This window comes from Haliaeetus albicilla, chromosome 4, assembly GCF_947461875.1.
Source record: "Haliaeetus albicilla chromosome 4, bHalAlb1.1, whole genome shotgun sequence".
Classification (NCBI taxonomy): domain Eukaryota; kingdom Metazoa; phylum Chordata; class Aves; order Accipitriformes; family Accipitridae; genus Haliaeetus; species Haliaeetus albicilla.
The window spans coordinates 52,815,173-52,837,920 of record NC_091486.1 but is presented as its reverse complement, the minus strand read 5'-3'; the positions used below and the strand labels follow the sequence as shown (position 1 = coordinate 52,837,920).

The window sequence follows — 22,748 nt, the reverse complement described above, 5'->3', positions numbered from 1 at the left end:
ACTCGCCCCCCCTCAGGGCCGGCGGGCGGGCGGGGCCCCGCGCGCGCCAGCGGGAGGGGCGGCTGCCGCCTCATTCGCATAATCTATGCGCCGGCCTTGTTAGCATGCAGATGTATGCGCATACATTTGCATGCCGATGAGGCCGGGCGAGGAGTGGGTCGCGTTCAAAATGGCGGAGCGGGGCGGGCGAGGGAGCGGCGGTCACGGCAGTTTGGACAAGAGCATCACCCTCCCGCCCGACGAAATCTTTCGCAACCTGGAGAACGCCAAGCGCTTCGCCATAGACATCGGTAACCGGGAGGGAACCGCGGGGAGGAGGGGACCGGCGGGGAGCTGGGGAGGGGGAGGGGAGGGGGGGGAAGGCGATGGTCGAGGAACGGGCGGCGGCTCTCGCCCGCTGAGGGGATGTGCGGGGCACGCTGGGAAATGTAGTCCCCCGAGGCCCCCGGGCCGGCGAGGGACCCCGTAGGCCGCACTACAACTACCGGCAGGCGTCGCGGCGGGGGAGGCGGCGCGGGGCACGACGGGATCGGTAGTCCCGCCGCCCGGCGGTAGCGAGGCGGAGGCGGGGAACGGCACTACAAGCCCCAGCCTGCCGCCCGCGGCTGCTAACGGGCCGCGGAGGGAACCGGGTTAGCGACAGCCTGGGGCTGTCCTTGGCGGCGAATTGGGGAGGGGGGTGGGGAAGACGCAACCCCAGCGGGCCGTCCTGCCCGAAGGGGATCGGGGCCTCGGGTGAGAGGACGATCCACCGGGACCAGCGCCGGTTGCCCTAGGCCCGACTGGGGAGCAGCGCTGCGAATCCCCCCCTCCCCCCCCCCCACTGACCGACCCTCGGTAGCTGGCCCTGGCGAGCAGGGAGCTGTGTGTGCTCCTGGAACGGACCTGGAAGAAGAAAGGGGGCTGGGGAGAGCTGCTTTTCCACCCGCCCTGGCAAAGCAGGGTGGCTGCAGAGATGAGTGGGTTTGGCGTGGATGGGGGGGGGGGCGCCTGTAACAGCAGCTGGCCGCACTTGCTTCCTCAGTCACCCCCAGAAACACCCCGTGTCCTGTGCCTAAAGCCTGAGAACATAATGCTCCTAGGTGTACAACAGCCTGCACCAAGGAACAGATGGAGTCATGCACCTCAAAGTGAGACCTGAGCACCGCAGCAGGGAGCTGTGCTGGTGGAGGGGGGCCGTGCTGGGACACAGCTGAGCTAAGCCTGTTAACAGTAGTTTCACCTATGCAGGGATTAGCATTCCTTCTATGGAGAGCTGCAAAACCAAGAATGCCAGTGCACACACTTCGCTTCTGTTTCACAGTTACTAGGTTAGTGGAACTCTTTAGTAGGAAAGCCGGAAGAAAGTGTTCTTCAGCCACAGTACCATGTGGTAGTGGTGCAAGCCTCCATTAGTCCTCTGGCTAACACCGCTCTGGGTGGTGTAGACTCACTGTGTAGTGGGATGAATATACGCACCATAATATACAATCTTGTCATATCACAAATCTGCTTAACTCCTTCAGAAGCTACTTGTTTCATGCCTGTTAACATAACAGCTGGAATTGGTCCTTTCTGTGGGTCAGAGTGGAATTAGAGTTGTGGGATTAGTTATAAAGCCTAGTTACACGTCTCAGCTGGTGTTCTGAACGGATTTAAGTCTTTAAAAACTGGGAGAGGAAGGGGAGAATATATAAAGCTTTACATAGCATTTATCTGGTGGTAAATTAATTGCTGAAGCACATTTATCATTATCAGCATTGTACATTCCAACACAAGCGTCATGATTCTTCTACTTAGAGGTTTGGAAGGAAGCTTTTCCTCATAGCACAGAGCTACTGAGTTTAGTTTTTTAAAAAAGAAAAAAAAAAAGCCAAGAAAAACCTCACCTTTAAGCAATAAGCTAGCAGAACAGAGTTTGGATTTTGTTTACCAGAAAATTTAAAGCATTGGCTAGTACACTGAAATAAGACCCAAGGTTAGGAAAGCTTTACTGCTTTTGTTACTGTAAGTGTCTGTCAGTGACCGCTCAAAGTTGACCTCACTTAAATTTTGCTGGAGAAAGCCACCTATTTTTCTCCTACAGGTTGCAAAAATTTTCCTGTTTATTTGAGCACTATGGAAGAGGTGAGAGTACTGTTATGAAAGCAAAGCTATAAGCATTAGCTCACTATTTTTCACTTGCCTATGCTGCATTTCTTGATTACGCTTGTTTTATAAGGCAGCAGAATGTAGGGCCACTGAATTTAGCCATTATGTTATGGTCTAACATTGCCAGGTTTTTATTTACTGTTGGGACTTCAATTTTAACCCAGTAGTTGGTCATGACTACATCCTGTCTTGTATGCAGTGTGTTCTACAAGATGCATGGTAAGGTTGCTGAAGGGGGTGATATGCCAAATCTTTGACAAGAGGCAAGTAGTACATGCAGACTTAAATTCAACTACACATTAGGCCTGTAGCACTGAGAGATATGGACGACCTGACTGCCTTGTGCTCCTGTTCTGAGAGCATGGATGAAAAGTTAGAACTGACTTTCTATCCAGATAAGGGTGGTTATAGTCTGCAGCCCCGACTATAACCAACCATAACTTTTATGTCAAGTTAAAATTAAGGGTTTTTCTCCAACAGCCAAAGCCACTTAAGAGGTTGATGAAGCAAACAGATACCTTAATCAGATCATGATACTCAGGAGTGGTTGAAAAGGCATTTTTCCTTCTGAAGGGGAAAAAAAAAGTTAGAAGCTTAACAAAAATAAGCAGGCTTTGACAGCCTCCTACTTTCAGGCTCAAATATCTGCTTGATTAAGATACCGGAGGTATCAGAAGCACCAGCAGGTACTGGTTTGGCCTAAGGAAAATCAGTTAGTGCAGTTATTCAGTCTAACTTCATAAATTCACTTTTACAGGTCAGAGGCCAAGACAGCACAGGTAGGGCAAGTGGTTAAGTTCCATTTCAAGATGAGAGTTGGAAGTTTTATTGTCTTGATGTAAGCGGACTCAAGGCCTGAAGAGGGCGATGAGGCTGGTCTGCTCAGACTTGCACGTTGGCTAGTATCACTAACTGGTATGCTCGAGGAACATCATTCAAGTGTTCTTTACCCCAAAGCCAAGAATAATCTTGCAAAATAGTTTTTTGTACTGAATAGAGTCATCTTCTAACCAGCTATGAATGTGTAGCTTGTCCTTGGAAGCAGGTTAAGAATATTTACATAAGTGTTCCTGATGAAACACTTTTTGATTGTGCATATGGCAATGCATTGCTCAGTTGTGGCAAACCTATTTATAAAATCCTCTTAAAAGCAGCAGATTTGGGGGTTTCTATAAAGAATTTTCATACAAGATAAATAACAGTGATACATGCACTAGCCTAACCAGTTAAGAACTTCCACTTATTTCAGCTCATCTTCAGTCATCCCCACATCAGTTGGGCATAAGCTCAGCTTGTGGAGCTTTTCTCATAAGTAGCGCATTTGGAGTTAACCATGCCAAATCAGTTTCTAGACAAGGGTTCTTTGGCTCACTGCATTATGCATTTAGCTTAATTATATCTGGCTTTAGCTGAGGAGATATTAAAACCCAAGAACTTTTATGTCAAGCATACATAAACATAAGTTACATTCTTTGCTCTAAGGTAAGGCATTAATCATAACTTGTCATCTTTTTATTAACAGGTGGTTCATTAACCAAGTTGGCTTATTATTCAACTGTGCAGCACAAAGTGGCAAGAGTGAGATCCTTTGATCATTCTGGAAAGGTGAGAATTATATCATTAATCAGTTGCATGCAATTGACTCCTAAGAGTGAAGTACTGGACTGGCTTCTCACGTTAGAACAGACTTCATCTGAAACCCATCTAGTAACTCGTTCTATATAAAACTTTACCTAGAACTTCCTTATAGTTTAAGTATGACCTTCTGTAAGTCTGTTGTTCTAAAGTTGTCACAATTGAAATGTTTATTTTCAACACACATTCTGGTATGTACTGACGCTTACAGCCATCCCTAAGCATTTGTACTGCAGCTCAGATGAGCATGTCGCTCCTGTTAATAACTCTTTGCTATGTTCCACAGGAAATTAGCCATTAGCATGGGTTTGGCAATTATTTTTGCTTTGCAAGCTTAATATAGCTCTAGATCTAAACTCATGTGATGATACATCATACACGTTCTCTTTACTGAAAGGCTGATTGCAGGGCTTCAGAGTTGTGCAGCCCAGGCACAGGCAAACTCGGTTACATTCCTTGCCTTCTTGGAAGTGCTCATATGACCAGTTAGTGTTTGAAATAGTTATTTTCTAGACAGATAAATTCAGTACTTTTTGTAAAGAACCCATACTCCCATGTAAACATAACTTTTCTCATACAGAGATATTTCATTCATGTCTAATGCATGGGAGAATTGATTATATTCTCAGCTTACAGAGAACTAAGATCTGTTGAAACTGTATTCTTCTTTGAAAGTAGCTTGGAACATTATGTTGCTTGGGGTGTTTTTAATATCATTAACAGTTTCAAGGCAAAGGAAGCACAGGTATTGATGTGCAGTAGTTTAGCATATAAGCTTGTTTCTCGAGGAAGGATTTTGAATGATCTATAAGAAATTCTTTTCTCTTTTAAAGGACATAGAAAATGAACCTTTGTATGAAATATCGGTTCAGGAGGAGATTACAGCTCGACTTCACTTCATTAAATTTGAAAACACTTATATTGAAACCTGCCTAGATTTCATCAAAGATCATCTTGTCAATACAGAGACAAAAGTCATCAAAGCTACAGGTGGTGGTGCCTATAAATTCAAAGATCTTATTGAGAAGAAATTGGGGTTAAAGTAAGTGGAACTGTTTAAACTTAGTTATAGGAGTGTTCTTCTTCTTTGATGACATTTTAGTAGGCTAACTTTCCACTTTGCCCATCTACCCTCAAAAGCCGTCTGCAGCACAAGAGTGCAGCAGTAGAATGTGTGCATGCATCTTGGTCAGACCATGCTGACGTGACTTGTTAGTGAACATAAGCTGCCAGAAGATAACTGTATCAGTAGCTGACACAGTAGAGGTGTAGGAATAGAGCCAACAGACAGGAACACAGGTCCAGCAAGGAGACAGTAACAAGAAGAAAGCAGGGTATTATCACAGCTTTTTTCTATAAAGGATCTAACTTGCACCTACTCCATTTTCAAGTTAAATTAGTCTCTATCATGATTATGATAATGGTTTTTACTTCTCACCTCTCAACTAGCAGTATTTCAGTGATGGGACCCTAGCTATCAGTAGCATGCTTTGGATATACTGTTGAACTCTACTGGAATAGACACCCAAATACACAAAAGCTACGATGAAATACACAAAACCAATAAAATGAAGTAATATTTGAAATAAAGTAGTAAGTAGTTAGTAAATTCATTACTAACAAGAATTTTAATTGGGAATCTTTGATCAGTTACTGTGATGAGGTGTGTTTAAGTGTGTCAGTCTTTCTACTTTAAGGATGAAAGTCACAAGATGACTTTATTATTACAAGCCAAAATATTGCTGGCAAACACTCTTTCCTGGATGTATCTAATCCCTGTAGTTGCCTGGGTTCTCAAGTTAGAGTTCCAAAAGCTCCTAACTTTTTTCTGTGCATGCTCAGAAGTGGGTAATTAATATGATATAGTAGCTAACTGTATAGCTCCTACCTAAACTTCATACAGAAGCATAGGATTGCAGGAGACTAAAGGGCAGTCTCATGAATTTACAGCCTTATAAATTTACCATGCTATCAAACACCCTATGTTAAGAAGCCGCTGTAAGTATAGATAAAAAAATATCATTAATTTACAGCAATATAAAACATTACCTGATGTTACTGGGGAGACCTTCAAGGCACCTCTCATGCTGTAACTCTATGTAATACATTCTTCAGCTTCTGAGGTACTGTGCTCATCCTCTTTTATACTACTTCTGCAGATTACTTTTTTCTGATAGGTAGGATTCTGTTAACTTTTTTTCAAGCCAGCCTACATCAGCACCTTATTGGCTGTTACTAAAAATTAGTTAATTGAGACAAGGAGGCAGTTCCCCCCCTTTTCCTCATGTGGTGCACCTGGGTTTTGTTTCTTTGAGGTTTTTTGGTCATGACATACTTAATTGGTCCACAGGTCCAAAAAGCAGCACCTTCTCCATCCTGACAAACTTAAAGCATTCTGTATTAATTGAGATTTTATATTTGTGCTTTGTTTATGTGTTTTCAACAAGGCTTATAATATTTCATGTAAGAAATTTAGTATATTTCATTTAAGAAATTTGTCATCAATCAGTAACAATACATAAGACATAGAAGTTTACAGAAGTCAGTAAGTGTTAGCTGACTTAACTACATCGTTCATCTTACCTAAATTATGTATCATGTTCCCAGACTCCATACTCGGGATATATACTGTTGTGAATCCTATTATTCTTGTGAGAAGTCTTTTTTTCCCATGTTTCGTAATCCCAGCAGCAGGGTTCTCGCAGTCACTTTAATCTGTCATAAACAGGTGCTGAAATGTTGAGGGGGGCCTTTTTTCCTTTATTGAGAAGGAAGGGGAAGAGCAATAGAAAATGTTAGGAAACTGTTTTGTTAGGTTAATTTCCAGATAAGTTTCTTGACCTACCTTATTGCACAGGTGCACATATACTTGTGCTAGCACCAGGGCACCAAAGAGGCAGTGTAAACAAGCAAACAGGGGAGCAGGATTATTTTTAATGACAGCATGATTAATGTAAGATTAAAGTTACTGTGTAACTACAGTCTAACTTCGGACTGTGTGTTCTGGCATAGAAGGTGAACATCTGCAGATGTAGGTTTCATGTTTTAAGAGATCTGGACTTTTGCCATGTGGTGTGGGCTACTATCTCCTGTTTGTAAAGTCTTTAGAAACTATTGTTCTAAAAGCATATGTGCTTATCAATAGGACTGTGAAGTTTATGTAAGGGGTTTTTTTCCTCCTCCTTCCCCTCAGAGTAGATAAAGAAGATGTAATGACCTGCCTAATTAAAGGATGCAACTTCGTGCTAAGGAACATACCCCATGAAGTGTTTGCATACCAGAAAGATTCAGATACAGAGTTCCGATTTCAGACAAACCACCCAAATATTTTCCCTTATTTACTGGTGAATATTGGCTCTGGGGTTTCTATAGTGAAGGTGAGTGGTTGCTAAAATGTTTTATTGTTGAATTTGATAAAGGCGATCTGAAACATCTTACTGCTTTAGATTTGTAGTTGTTTCTTCCTGGGTACTACAAAGTTCAGAAAGAAAATAATGATTTTTTTTATTATTATTATTTATTTCCATTTCTTACGGAGTTATGAATGCTTTTCCATTCACTGCCATGTTTCTTTTTAATCACATTTATTTTGGTGTTTAGAAAAGTTGTTACATTAACAGACGAGGACAAAGGCTGTCAGTTCAGAGTGATTTTTAATATTTGTTTGTTTTGGTACACTGTTGAGGGGACCAAATTTTGGCCAAGAATTAAATACAAAGATTTCAGAAACTGCTTGTGCTATAAGTATTTGGAACATGCACCTCTGGAGAGCTTCTCACCTGATATTTACACAATTAAATAGTTTCACCTACACTAATTCCACTATTCAAAAAGCCCCACATGCTCTCATATCTAACTGTGTGCTTATATTTATAATAGGACTTTCTAGACAAATCTGTCCTGTTTTATTGACAGGTAGAAACAGAAGACAAATTTGAATGGATTGGAGGGAGCTCAATTGGAGGTGGAACCTTCTGGGGTCTTGGAGCACTGCTCACAAAAACAAAGGTATCAAAGTGTCAGTGTTAAGGGGCGTAGGATTAAATGACATGCTAAGAGGAAGCTGGAAATGTTGGAATGCCAAACCCTTTGAATGCGGAGAAATAATTATTTTAAGTAATGTTTGTATGGGAAACCAGAAGTCCAACATTAGTGTACTAGAAGACGAAAAAGATTATGTCTGCCTCTTGGGGGGTTTTACCTTTTATTCAAAGAATTGTTGCCATTGTGCAGAAACAGAACAGGCAGTTCTGCAATGCTCAGGACAATTTTAATACTCTCCATTAGGCGCTTGTGGTCCTAGACTATTAGATGATAAGGCTAAGTCCCTGGCTTATGTTCATATTTTCGATGCTTCTGATGCATAAAAGGAAGCTTTAAATGCAAAAAGATAATAGTAGAATATAGGGACAAAAATGATAAGGTGCTCATCAGTGGCAAAACAGTAATCCTACTTGGGGCTCAAGGAGTTTGCCAGCAAGGACAAGTAGTGTCTAGAATGCAGAGAATAGCCGCCTCAAAGTGGCCTGTTAATTTTCTGTACTCTTTTTCAACATGAAATGCCTGCCTAGTTCCTGCAATGTTACCTGCAGAAGCAAAGCAGAGCGCGCCCAATTACTGCAAAATGTCTGGGAGAGAAGGAATTCTAACTCTCTTTGTTACACATCACGGTTTCAGGGGTTTGTCACTTAAATCCTAGGCTGGTGATCTGCCAGAATAAGGCCTGAATTAGTACTGCTCTGCCTAACTCAGCTCTTAAATCATGCTGGTTTTTCTCTTGTCTCAAAGACCCATGTGGCTTAAATAGGTGTCCCTAAATGTCAGCAGTGCAGAAAAAGCTAGAGTTACATATGCACCAAATAAGAAAATGTCAAAGGGAAGACCCATACTCACAATATTTTGTTTGATGCTTTTAAAAAAAGAAATCTTAGAACATGACAATGTCTGCTCTTAATTTTCTCTGGTTTTGTAGAAGAAATTAGGGTCAATGCAAGCTTAATTTCAGGGACGTTAATGCATTTCTGCAACAGTAAAGGCAGACTTAGTTTTTGGGGTTTTAAATATTTTTTTCTTATGCTTCAAGAAGACATAATTCTGTTTGCTCTTAGTTACTGTGTTTCTGACTTCAATCCAAGATAAGAGATGCATGAGGCTTCTGACTATTTTATATGTGCTGATCCATCTGTAGTTTTCAGGGGTAATTCAACAAATTATTTGCAGATAACTGCAGATAACTGAAGAGGACAGTTGTGCTTTTCATCGTTAAAGGAGCTCCACTTAAGATCAGTGTCTGGATAAGTCCTTATAATTGGAAATAATGTATCTGTTGTTGGCAGGGTTGATTCTAAGACAAGCCAAAACCCCTGGTTTTGCTCAGTAAAGATGCTGCAGAACTCTGGGTTTATGGGCAAGGTTCTCTGGCTGTCCAGGAAAGCTAGAGTAATTCTGCTTCTCATCCTCAGAAATTTGATGAATTGCTGCAACTTGCTTCAAAGGGACAGCACACAAATGTAGACATGCTGGTGAAAGATGTGTATGGAGGCGCCTACCAGACCCTGGGGCTAAGTGGAAATCTGATAGCTAGCAGCTTTGGGAAATCTACTACAGCAGATAAAGGTATTGGTATATATAAAAGATCTACCCAAGATTTGCTATACAGTTAATATTTTATATTGCCTGTCAGCATGGATTTGCTGCTTGTGCTAGCTTCCCATGAACAATTAAATGGATGGAAAAATAGTTGCCAGCTTCATCAGCAGAAAGAAACATATCTTGCCTTATCCATTTCCCTATGTTATGCATGCTGGGCTGAGAGGGGACTTGGAGCACTGCTTGAGTTGCTTCAGTTATTTGGAATTGTTGTTTGAAACTAATGAGGAGAAGAAATGCAACCATCTCCTCTGGCCCTTGGGAATCTGATGTTTATAATGATCTAAGAGGCAGAGCTGGCAAATAACCACCAGTCCTTTCCATGATCTTGCCTACATGTGTTTTGCCTGCACAATATTATATTGATTAAAAATATTATACAGTGCTGCCTTATAAGCAGGCATCCACATTTTCAATTTGGGATTGCATCAGTCTAGGCAAATGACAAGAATAGCTGTCTAGTTACCCCAATGTTAATTTGTTCCTGTGGGAAATATATGTGGCTTTCTTGAAAGGACCTTTCCAGAAAAGGACCTATGGCAGTGATTTACTGTAATTTGCAGTTTTATTTGCAGTATTATAATAAAATGCTTGCAGTGCATCTCAGGTCAGGATGGATGGATGAACCATCATCTGTGATTCCTAGAAAGAAGAAATGGAGTTCTTGCCATTTGCTGCTGCCTTTCAAGCAGGTTTCTTTCAAGCAACATTTCACAGAGGCTTAGTGGTTTTTTTCATTATATGTTCAGTCAAATACACACTCCTTGTTGTCTGAAGTACTTTTTTTATAAAAGATTTTTGGCCGCGGGGGAACACCTTTCTTCTACATGCATAAAGAGATTGGTCAAACTGCGTTTTGTTTTGGTTTGGGTTTTTTTTCCCCCATCTGTAAGCTATCTGTTAGAAAAGTACAGTCCATTTGAGCATTTTTCAGCTGTGTTTAATTTGGTTTACTCTTTCTTTCCTTTAAGAATTTTCCAAAGAAGATATGGCAAAAAGTTTGCTACATATGATCAGCAATGACATTGGTCAACTCGCCTGCCTCCATGCCAAACTCCATAACTTAGATAAAATATATTTTGGAGGATTCTTTATTCGGGGTCACCCTGTTACTATGCGCACAATAACCTACAGTATCAACTTCTTCTCCAAGGTAATGAAAACAGAGATTTTCTTAATAGCAGAGTCACATGTTTAGTTATCTTTCTAGGTTGTTGTGAGACTTTAATAAATGAATTTGTACATGAAGTAAGCTTAGAGGGCTGCTGTTTAGGTAGGTAAGGCAGGGCTATAAAGAACTCTAGTGGGAGGGGTAAAATCAATGTGAAATGCCTGGGAGTTCTGTCTGGCCTCTCTTTCTCTCTCCCTCTCTGTCTTTATTATTATTTTTTGATTGACAGTCTGTCTTGTAGCTGCCAAGTAATGAGTTTTCACTATTTTCTTAGATAGCTGCCATTGTTATTCAATTCCTCTTGCTGACTTGCATCTATTTCTTTTCACCCCTTAGGCTATGCAATGTGGGATTGTTCTGCTGAGATAGTTAGCAGTTAGTATCAGTGGGGTTTTTTGTTGTTTGTTTGTTGTTTAAAAAAAAAAACAAAAAAAAAAGCAAACCCAAAAACCAACCAAGCTGTAGTTCTTTGCAGGTGTTGAAGCTGTGGAAAATACTGAAGATTTTTCACTAGAAAAACAGTCAAGTCCAAAAGCTCACTTAATGGTTGTTACAGGTAGATTAGTTCCTGCACTTTTGCAATTTTATAGAATAGATGACACAATTTTTTTTTCCTCATCTCAGTGCTTCAGGCAAGAGACTCCCATATGCTGCTTTTTTCCCCCCCTTTGTTTCACCATTTTGGTCCCTTTCTGTAAAACTTTGTTGGGTTTCAAGAAAACTATTGCAAAACTGCAGCTTTAGATTCTTGTAAGAATAGCTTTATCAGTGATTCAAATCAAAATCTCACCATGAATTGTAGCCGATCTTTTACTATAGTTTACTCAGTGTTAACTGTTCTCATAGTTGCTGCTGCAGACATAGCTGATCCTCCTTTAGAGAAGACAGCGTCTCACCCAGCCTTGCCAAGGAAAGCTAAGGGACCCTGCTGCTGGGATGGAGGGTGTTCTTATTCTCCCTAGCATTTGTGTATTATATTAACAATGAAACTAACTAATTCGAAGGGGGAAAGGCTTGCCTATGGATAATATACAGAGTATCTGTATCTTGTTGGATGTTGAATAGCAGTGTAGTGAAATAAAGATAATGAGCAATGTCTCGAATGTGTTGGATGCACAGTGGCACACGCTTCGGTTGATGACCTAGAAATCAGATGACCTTATGTTTCCAGCCTGTTCAAGCAAGAGGAGTTGAATATTCATGGTACAATGCAGTGGTCTTTTCTAGTGAAGGCACTGGCTTCCCTCTGCTTCTGTGGTTGTGCAGGCTTAGAATACACACCACTTCTGCATGTATTTTTTTCCCAGCTGTTTAATAATTGTGGAATGATGTATGTAAGCAGTTCCTCCTGAAGCTGTGTTTCAGAAGCACCATTAAAGTTACTGAATGTGTTAGAATGTAGCACAAATGAATATTACCATCTTCTAGTTGTTTCTGTTAAATTTAAGTGTAAAACTAGTGACAAAGAAGTACATGTTAGCCATCAGGGACCATCCAATTGCAATGTTTCATATTGTGGCAGGGAGAGGTTCAGGCATTGTTCCTGAGACATGAAGGCTACCTGGGAGCCATTGGGGCATTTTTAAAAGGAGCTGAACAAGACAGTAAGTACAGCACTGCTATGTTCTGTATATGCTGTGTTCTGAAATGTCAGTGTAATGTCCAAGTTTCTCTTAAGAGGCTGCATGTAAGTTCTTGCCTAAATAAATACATTTGGCACTAATAAACACAGATGCTGGGCTTTGGTTTCATATATTCTGGCAGGGACATCTTAATGTCTCACTGTTTTTCCTGCTCACCTTTGAGAAGCCAGCAGGATTTGGCTCTTCTCTTTTCTGCATTTCTGCAAAGAGCAGTTATAACTCTAAATCAAACTGGGGAAATGTGGTTTCTAAGAACTTCCCCCCTATTTGAGAGGCCAGCTTCTGAATTCAGTGAATGCACTGAAGAAGACCAGCGTCTCAAAACTCTGTTTGTTTGAGAGTGAAAAGCCTCTCAGACATTTATGAAGGATGAGACACTTCTGTCCAACATTCTTTGGGTATAGGATGCTTTGGCTGAATTCTGCCATTTTTGGTTTTTTATTGTTGATGTGCTAGCAAGCCAGTCAGTATATTAGCTATAGTGGAACAGATAGTGAGGTTGTTAATGTTACTTAGTTTTAGTAAATATCAAATATACCTCAGAATAATGGATGTGGAATTATTTTCATACCCATTTTATAGATACGGGCAACGAACTAACTACTGAGGAACTAAAGATGTTGCTTCTGCAGCATGTACTGTATATCTGAACTTGATTAAACTTCTCAAAAAATTTCTAGAAGTAACTTTAGTGTTTATATGAAACTTACATTGTGCTTTGAGAGTTTTGTAATTATATTTTGTTAATAATGGATATAGATTTAGAAATAAATTATTTGTATGATCAATGATAGTGCTTTGAAGGCATGCTGGTTATAGCCTTTAATGACAAGGAAAGGGTGTTAAAAAAAAAAGAATGATTTTTAGAACTTTAATTGCCTTATGTTTCATTCAGGTTGAAGCTCTTTAGAGCTAGGTAATTTACTGAGTGGTTGAAACATTTCTTTTGGGGGTTAGAGGGAAAAATTATGTTCACTTATATAGACAAGGGAAGATGGCTTTTGTAGTGAAACAGCTTCTCTGGAGGGATGCTAACTCTGGACTCGCTCATGGGAGTATTTTCAGTTTTATTTTCAGATTATGTGTGTCTCTGTCTTTCTCTTTTCTAGATCCAAATCAGTATAGCTGGGGAGAGAATTATGCTGGGAGTTCTGGTCTTATGAGCACATCACCTGATGTTTACCCTATGCAGAGAACGAGGAGTGGTACAGTATGTGGTTGTCTTTTCTAGAACTAAGTGCCTTCTGTCAGAAATGGTGATTTGAAAATAGATGATTATTCTCAAGCTAGTTGCTTCTTGCCCCTGGGACTCCTGGTTACCAAAAGAAGTGACTTGTGTCTTGTGTCATGTGTGATGCTGTCTTGTGTCTTGGTTTGATGTAATGTCTCATAAAAACAAATTGTGGCTGCTACTTTGTCTTATTCTCCTTCACCATAGCCGGGTGGGGTGGAGGGGGAATGTTCATCTCTTACCCTTTCTCTGAAGTAGCTGGATTTTGCTACAGCTGAAACACTGTGCTTCAGAATTTTGAATCTGATGTTCCACTGTCTTTAAGCAGCGTTTATTTACTTCCTATGAGAAGAGAAATATATAATTGGACAGAAGAGCATGAGCCCAGTCATCTCTTAAATACACTGACAATACAGTAATTCCGATTTCACAGTGAAACTGGCATACAGTAAGCAATCAGAAAATACATTAAGGTTCTTAAAATATTCTAATACTGCATCTACTGAAGTGCTTTTGAGAAGAAGCTAGAATAGTGGAGCTCATTGTGTTATACTGTCTTTTACCAATCTGCATGTCAGTGTTTTTCATGTCAAGTTTTTTTTTAATTTACTCCATCTTTGATTTATCTCCTCCCAGTTTTCAGGAATTAGTTTCCTAGACTTGCTGTAGGGTGCGGGGGGGAGGAGCAGGTGATGGCTTTGGTTAGTTGTTTTCTGTTGGTTGCTCAGCTTTTTTAGGCCTGAAGATGAGGTGCAGAACTCTTACTGAATGGTTTCCCACACCAAGCCTTAATATAAGTCCACTATGAGCTGCAGATGATGAATTTTGTGGGTTGTGCCTATATGTAAAAAATGTATCTAATTTTAAGCTCTGCCATAATGGAAATTATTGTAATGAAATTGTGCATTATATGTATGACCAAAAAAATAACAACATGATCCTTCTTAATTATAAAATATATGACAGATTTTTAAAAGTATTTATGCAGATGTAATGATCTCCTGTTGTTTGTCAACCCTTTATTCTGTGAAAAGATTATTTTTTTTTTCATGCTGGCAGTGGTACAGGAGTCTCAAATGAGCTGTAATGTACTGTCCACAGCTTCTCCATTTTGAATTCTTCTATTGTTTGGCACTCACTTTGTTCACATAAAGTGAAATCTCTTTGCAACAATCAGAGTTCAGAAATGTCCACTTTTCAGCAGTGAAATTAATACTGAAGACAACCGTTCTCTAGCAACCACTTTGGTTTATGTACACAAAATCTTGTTACATTGTGGGATTTAATCATTACTTAGCCTGAACATTTCTAGGCAGTGCAGTGTTAGCAAATGCAATGCGATTAGCTGGTTGTATATAATAAAGATAAATGTGCACGGTTTTTTTAGATGCAAGAAATAAGGCACACTTTATGTACCGAGCTGTGTAACTGTACATATTTCAATTAATCTCTATCCTTAGAAATTTGATCCCAAGCATTGTTTTCACAAGGCATAAGGAAAAGTTTTGGAGACTTGATCAGGGTTGTAAAAGGAAGTTGTAAAGCAGCATAGCACTTTACAAATAAACCTGTGCTTAGGTCTTCCTGCTCCTGTCTTTGAACCTGATAGCCCAGCAGATCTGACACTACCAGGGAGGAAGGGAAGGAAAATAATAAAATAGGGGACCTGTAGTAAGTTTTCAACATGAAACTTGATACTCTCTTTCTGTAGGGTGGACATGGATAAATAATCCATGCAGGGGAGTGGATTATTTATGATGACATTTACTCTAATACAGTTGTCTGCAAATTTGTCAGTCTTAACTGTGGATGGACTTCTGTAGCTCTTGTACTAGTTTGTTAAGAATAAATTTCTGAGTTAAGTTCTAATAAATCTCTTTCATTTTTCACCTAGTTTGACATGCTTGAAATGGATAGGTTGGAGAGACCGCTTGTTAACCTACCACTGCTGAAAGACCCATCAGCCTATATTCCAGACACTGTTGACCTCACGGATGATGCCATGGCCAGAAAATACTGGCTCACCTGCTTTGAGGAGGCACTGGATGGGGTAAATGTCACAAAACAGTCATATGTATGAATGATGCAAATATTTAGCAAATAAATCTTTTGTGGACCAACGTGTTTACCCTGCAAAATATACCTGCTGTGTCAAACCTATTGTGTGTAAGTACAGTTCCTCTTTCCCACTGTTAACAGAGGCATCTGACTTTGTCGCAGTCTTCTAAGGGCGGGCTTGATACCTTCGAAGGCAGAAGTATCTTTCTCCTGTGGTGCTTTTTTTTTTTTTAAAAAAGGTGTTTTCAAAGCATCTTCCCGCTTAAACTGCCCTTACCACTTCTTTATACAGAGCTGGCAAACAGGATGGTTACACAATCAGAGGCCAAAAAGGCAAAGGCCAAAGATACTTGCATTGTTCTTACTCTTGGGAGCAGTCCTACTGACTTACAGCCACTTTTGCATTCAAAGAGCATGATTTAATCAGACATGAGTTATTTTTTCTGCACTGTGAAACTGATTCAGTCAGTGCATGCTAGTGCTTAAGAGCTATGTATAGTTAGTAAGCCAATCCAAATCAGAAACTTCATGAGTGTGTGTCAGGAAGAAAAGGGCTGGGAAAAACACAGGGGCAACACGTTGACTTGACCTTACTTTAGTAAAGAAAAAAAGAACACAAGGGGTTGATGTGGACTCTTAAATTTCTGCTTATTTCTCCTTTTGTGTGTGTTTGTTATTTTTTTCCCCTCTCCTATAAGTAGTTAGAGCTTGTGCTTAATTTCTGAAAGTAGTCTTGAAAATAAACTTTAAATCTTTTGGGAAGAAAGGGGGTATTTAAAATTATTCTTTGGTGGTTGGAGTAAAGGAAAGCTGGAAGATACTGTGTGGGAGGGACTAGAAAGTATGCAGGCACTGAACGCTATAGCAGATGGAGGGGTTATTTTTCAGAATGAACTTCAGATCAGTTACATCGAGGAAGAATTCGTTTGGTAACTTCAGTCTTGCCTCATGTCTCTACCAGGTGGCAAAGCGTGCTGCAGCCAGTCAGCCAGACTCTCTTGATGCACTGGAGAGAGCTGAAAAGTTCCGACAGAAATACTGGAATAAACTCCAGACACTCAGGCAGCAGCCTTTGTAAGTGTCTTTATTTTCCCTTTTTCATTGCTTGCTGAGCAGAGCAAATTAAAAGCTAAGTAAAAACTAACTAAAAGCTAATTAGGTTATGAAGCAGAGCACACTGAAAGCTAAGTAGGCTGAAGGCTATAGCAGGTTGATGTGCCAAACATCAGGTCCTTTGCACAGAACTTTTGGATCTTATATATTGGAATTTAACACAAAAATTGTATTATTATTACTAATAATGTTACATGGTTATTAAAAATGGTAGCATGTTAATTCAAGCATCTAGCTTTGCTCTGAACATGTTCCCTCTCTGTATTTAAATAAACTGTATAGTAGATTTACCACTTAGAGACAGTGTTTAGCACATGCGGCATGTAAAGACTTTTAAGTACCTGAGTGACATGCTATGACTTATGGAGGAAACAGAGAAGAAAACAACATTTTTCTGTTTGAAGAAGTAGTTGATTTTTTTTTTTTATTTCCCCCCCTCCCTCCCTTTTTAAAGTGCATATGGCACCTTAACAGTTAGAAGTCTTCTGGATACAAGGGAACACTGTTTAAACGAGTTCAATTTTCCGGATCCCTATTCAAAGGTAAGTTGTTCTTGCTTTACAGGGTGGACAACATGTAAGTTCAAGACGCTTTTTTCCATACTCTGAAACTTTGTTTAAGTAATGGCTTATAGGGAGGAGATTAGTAACTGGCTGTCTTGCAGCAGTTTTAACCAGTTGGTGGTTGTCACTGAGGAGAAGCAGCAATGGCTAATGGGATATAAAGCCTTTGACCTCTAATGTGCTCGTGGTGAGGATGATGCTAACCAAAAATATTACCAGCTTCAGTTGTCTGATACTTCTGAGAAGTGAATTGATGGTGTCAGCCCTGTTCCTGATGAGTGCATGGTGTCTGTCGTCAGATACCCTTGTAACTTGGTCCTTCAGTGAGGAAGCTTTTCCTTCAGTTTAGAACTGAGGAAGCTGCGTGGAGAAGCCTGCACTTCTGATTATGGAGTACCTCACAAGTGACCTGAGAATGTCAATTTTGAGGACAGTCAGTTTATTTATTTCCCTTCATACTGAGGCTACTACTACTGCAGTCTGGCAGACTGCAGGAGTTTTCTTTTTTTCTCCTCATTCTCATAATTCTCTTCATGGTGTGGAAACCATTTTCAAATTTAAAGCTATCTGTAGCTATATAAGTACTTTGCAATAAATATGTAAATTGCAGACAGTTGTAAAAGACACTTGGCATTGTTATCTTGTAGAGCACTTAATCTCAACAGCTCCATGCAGAAGTCAGCAATGCTAGAAACTCCATTTCTGTGTTCCTTTAACTACCTTCAAGTGTGTTTTCTTTTTTTTCCTTCCCCCACCCCAGAAGGAAAGAAAAGGAAGGGGGGTGGTGTTCATAAACAGATAGTCATCCTCCCCCATCTCATCATGTCCAAAGAAGGCCTGAAAAAAAAGAAAACCTTCACACAGTCTCTTACTTGCTGAGGCAGTCTCTCCTTAAACCAAACTGTGCTGCTTTCCTACATATTGTCTCTGGATTAATTTACTGCTATGCTGTGAAAGGATTCTTGATTACTTCTGTAATTTTTGAGATACTCGGCAGAGTGGGCTTGAAGTGTATACAAATGCATAACCTCTAGCTCTTAAAAATATCTGTTGCCATTTGGCAGCTTTGTATTTTATTCTGTAACATAATATGGTTGGGGAAGAGGACATGTGAAGTCAGTATTTCTCAAAAATAGCTTTCTGTAGGTCTGATCCTCACCACATGTCTGTGTGGACATATCAATAACAACAGTGCCAGTGTCTGGTTAGAGATTTTTTTCTGACTGTTGATGTATTTCTACAAAATACGTAGAAGGTTTTCCCTAGTTGTATTGTCAGATGTTACATTCACTCTAAGAAGCAGGTAAAAAATATGCAAGGTGGCTTTCATTTATGTTTGCATTTTGGTAATTGAGACAAAATACTGCCAAGAAAAGGTCTTGATGTAAAGATGGTACCCAGTATCACTTCTAAATTTTTTAAGATAACTAGCTATGTAACACTGATCTCACTGGAGAGAGAAGCAGAGAAAAAAATTCAAGAGCTTCTAAGCATCTGGGATGATGAAACTCTTGATACAAAAAAAATAAAAGGCTTACCATGGTAAGCCTTCTCATGGTAATTACCTGGGTTTGATGGATCATGTTACTACTAAAAGTTTTTTTGTGTGTCCACTCTGCCATTCCCCAATCTGCTCAAGATCTATTGCACCTCTAACTTATTAAGAAAAGTAATTCTTGGGCTACAGATCATATCCTAGCACTAATGAAGCTTTTTATTAGAATCCCAGGAAACTTTTTTCTTGTTGATACTAAGCATGCTGATAACAGTAACTTGTTGGTCCATTAGAGGCCATGAACGTAGAGGAGAATGCTTGAACGTGGTCTTGGGACTGAGACAACCAATGATGGGTAAGAAATTTTTGTCTATAAATCCAATGTTTCATGTCTTTCTTACAGGTAAAGCAGAAAGAAAATGGCATAGCCTTAAAATGTTTTCAAAGCGTAATCGAATCTTTGGATTCATTAGGCTGGGAGGAGAGGCAGTTTGCTCTGGTGAAAGGACTTCTTGCGGGGAATGTCTTTGACTGGGGAGCAAAAGCAGTCTCAGAGTAGGTGTTAAATATTTTAAAAGCACCCTTTTAAGATACAGAATATCCGATTGTTCTTTTTTTAAAAAAAAAAAAAAATAGAGTGCACCAATCTAATTGTAGTTTTTATTTCACTTTAATCAAATGTTGGTTGTTTATTTACAAGCATTGTTGTGGTGCGGGAAAGTTTATATTTCCACCCTTTAAATCTGGCAGACATGTCACTGTGAATGTTTGAATTAAGTGATAAGAGCATTTAATATTCCAGTCTGGCTGCTTTGCTTGTAGCTTTGTTATTAGCATTGCTTTTGGGAATGCGTTGTACTATGTTCTAGAATAGAAAATATCTATTTTTCTGCAGCCTCCTGTTGTCCTGATAATCACAGTATATATTCAGCAGGCTGTAAGTTAGGTTGGGTAGTCTCTTTTGAGGACTAAATACTAATTATTTTTGATCAACGTACATTTCTATTACCATTTGGAGAGCTTTTTTCCTTCCGTCCTGTCAGCAGCCATGAATTCACTTAAGGATATTAATGCCAACAGTCTTGAAGTATTTTTGATTTTTCAATTCTAGAACTTTCTTTTTGTGGGGCTGATAATACAGATCCAAGAGCATGGGAGAGGGATATGGTTTTACAGCTGACTTTCAGCACTTCCTTTCCCTTTCCGCATCTTTGAGGAGTTTTCCCTCTGATTAAATCAAGAAAAGTCCATTAAAAACAAGGTGATTCAAGGCTACAAGGGCATTCTTAGACTTGTGTTACTTCTGATGTTGCCCACAACCAGAAACTTGAACTGACACCAGTTAGAGCAGTTAGTCTACTTGCCACTCGTGTTACTGTAGCTCTCATTCTCTTTAAGGAAGGAACTAAGAGTTACAGACTGAGTTAAATGTCACTTAGTACTAGATTTAGGGAACTTTAGGAGACTTGACTGACAAGCATTGCCCACATGGTGTAATATTTTAACTGACAGCTTAGAATCTAACCATCTCATTACGTAAATCCTCATCACCACCTATGTGTTTGGGGCTACTTTACATATAGCCAGTAGCAGTAGCTTTTAAAACCTGTATCTGGTTATTTCCTTTTTTTCCCCCCACAGGTACAACTTTAAAAAACTTTTTTAGACCAACCTTCAAATTAAACTTTGTAAAGCACTGTTTTACCATGCAGATATTTTAGATCGTGACTACATTTTATGCTGGTCTGCAGACCAAAAGATGTCTTTTTTGCCTGCAGTCTAGTGCCTGCAAACACTTGTATATTGCTGAAGTTTTTTTCTTTTAGTGTAAAAACTCTAATTTAATGTACATCTGAGCCTTTTATTTTCAACATAAGCACAGAGTATCTGTTTCTCAATCATTGGACCTGTCCACACTCCCTGTTATAACCAATGCAGTAAAATTGCTGACTACCTGCTAAAGAAATGTTTGAATTGTATTCATGTGAGACGAAGTTACTTAATTGTGTACCCTTTATTTCTCTTCTGATACAGTGTTCTGGAATCTGAGCCACAATTTGGATTTGAAGAAGCCAAGTCAAAACTACAAGGTATAGGGAGATCTGTGGTGGTGGTTGGAACTGGATGTTGTGTTAATATGAGAGCGGAGGAGGGTGTGAACGTGTTTATTGTGGCAGTTCTGCTGCCAAACTGACAAGAAATCATTACTACTTGCTAGGGTTATCTGAAATACAGGCTACAGAGTTTTGGTGGAATATTCCTGTTTGCGTTCCAAAGGAACTGAAATCTGAAAACCTCTCTCCTTGAGCAGAAGCCTTAGCCACACAGATATTCAGAATATCTTGCCCATGCTATTTTTCGTAACAACTGTTCTAACCCTATCAAGGAGACAGTGTCCTGGGAGGTACAGCACCATCCATCCTAGGATGAGTCGTTATGATAGCCAGCTTGCATGACTTCATTGCTTTATTATGAAAATTCCATTTCAAGACTGCTGTAATTGAGCTAGTCCCATAATAAAGAGCTTGGGAATTCTTTGAATCTACACATTCAATATTCAAAACCTGAGCTCAAATACTTTAATGCTTAAGCATCTGTAAAGAGACACCTCCTGCTTTTCATCATGTATAGAATTACCGTTTGCCTAAAAGAAATGCTAACATGATTTTGTCTGTGACGCAGAACGTCCCTGGTTAGAAGATTCCTACAGTCAGTGGCTAGAGCGACTGAAGGTACGACTCCACAATTGTTGCTAACCACTGAGTAATTAAATACATTAATCATAAAACCACCTTACTAATCCTGGCTTTTTAACAGATTTAACAGAACTCTGTTACACAGTAACAGTACCAGTAATTCAGCAGCCTTACCATAAAGAAAGGAATAAAAGGAATTAGTCTGATGCTTTATTACTTACCAAGCTTCTTAGCTGAATTCCTTCAGAAACTGCAGCGTTTGGAATCCAGCTGCTTTCAACGCTGTTCCAAAGTAACCATATTGTGTCCCTTCCCTTCTTTATAAGGGCACTTCTATACAAGACGATGCATAATTTTGAAAACTTGGGCCCAAATGTAATATTTGGATTGTTCCTCCATCTAAGGAGCCAACCTTAAAATGACATTAATTGAGGAGCTTGCTGAAAGTAATTAACTTACCAATTAGCAAAGCTTTTTTTGCCCTGTGTGATTTCTATTACTATTCAATCAAGGTTAATTGAAAAAGCTTTTGTTCCTTTGTGTAAATCTCTATGTTGGCAATGATAGCCAAAAGGTTTGGTATGAGTAGACTATTGCAAATCATTACGTATTACATCTTAACACAAAAGTATCAGCTAATCTTGTATAACAGTGATAATTAAGGAACTTCAAGCACTGTCCTGACAGTCTTTTATTAGGAATTAAGCATTGTTCACTATAAAAATTCTTCTGCTGGTATGAACTGGAGTGAACTAAGTTTCATAACATCAGATTTAGAACAAATTAAAAGGTTAATGGAGAATAGGAAATATCTTTTCATTTTAGGATGTCACTGCCCCCAGCAGTCCATCCTGCCCTTTCCTGGCAGAAGGGAATCCTGTTCACCCTACAGCATGCTAGCTTAAAACAGCCACAAAGGTAGGTTTACCCTGATAACCAATGCGTTCACGTAGGCAGCTGCCCATGCTGCTGCTTCTATTTTAGAGAATGGCATACTCCAGCTGCATGGCATAACAAAATGCTAGCCATAATCGAGCCTACAAACAGTAGGATTATAGGCCTAACTACCCGCTGTTCAGAAGCCTCTGAAGTACGTTCCTGCTCAGAGCTGCTGGAGTTAGGCATGTCTTTAATTGGCAGATGCAGGTTTTATTAACAGAGTTTGAAAGAGCTCTCAAACAAAGCAAAATAACTAAAGGCTGTTTTAAATAACTGTGCAAAGACAAGGTTAGGGAAACTGATTTCTTCTAAGGTCGAGGGTAGGTGATGTCCTGATGAGTTACGCTGCTACTAGATAACCAAAATTGCCAATCATTTAAGGGCATAAAATGTGGGGTCTTAAAGTGAGTAGCTCTAAATAACAT

The 22,748-nt window shown here is 39.7% G+C and overlaps 1 protein-coding gene across 2 annotated transcripts in view; it reads left to right on the top strand.

Annotated features, from left to right (window-relative positions):
• The first annotated feature begins 12 nt into the window (after window positions 1-12).
• The window catches only part of PANK4 (pantothenate kinase 4 (inactive)), a 26,964-nt gene continuing 4,228 nt past the window's right edge, over window positions 13-22,748 (top strand). The window contains exons 1-16 of one of the 2 annotated variants that reach the window (XM_069782791.1): window positions 13-290; window positions 3,653-3,735; window positions 4,599-4,807; window positions 6,959-7,142; window positions 7,681-7,773; window positions 9,228-9,381; window positions 10,386-10,567; window positions 12,108-12,189; window positions 13,338-13,438; window positions 15,354-15,509; window positions 16,479-16,591; window positions 17,085-17,172; window positions 19,092-19,243; window positions 20,723-20,778; window positions 21,371-21,420; window positions 22,210-22,302. In XM_069782791.1, coding sequence (XP_069638892.1) covers window positions 131-290; window positions 3,653-3,735; window positions 4,599-4,807; window positions 6,959-7,142; window positions 7,681-7,773; window positions 9,228-9,381; window positions 10,386-10,567; window positions 12,108-12,189; window positions 13,338-13,438; window positions 15,354-15,509; window positions 16,479-16,591; window positions 17,085-17,172; window positions 19,092-19,243; window positions 20,723-20,778; window positions 21,371-21,420; window positions 22,210-22,284 — 1,938 coding nt within the window. In that variant the 5' untranslated portion in view covers window positions 13-130 and the 3' untranslated portion in view covers window positions 22,285-22,302. The remainder of the gene's footprint in view (window positions 291-3,652; window positions 3,736-4,598; window positions 4,808-6,958; window positions 7,143-7,680; window positions 7,774-9,227; window positions 9,382-10,385; window positions 10,568-12,107; window positions 12,190-13,337; window positions 13,439-15,353; window positions 15,510-16,478; window positions 16,592-17,084; window positions 17,173-19,091; window positions 19,244-20,722; window positions 20,779-21,370; window positions 21,421-22,209; window positions 22,303-22,748) is intronic. The other variant, XM_069782790.1, reaches the window with a different exon arrangement.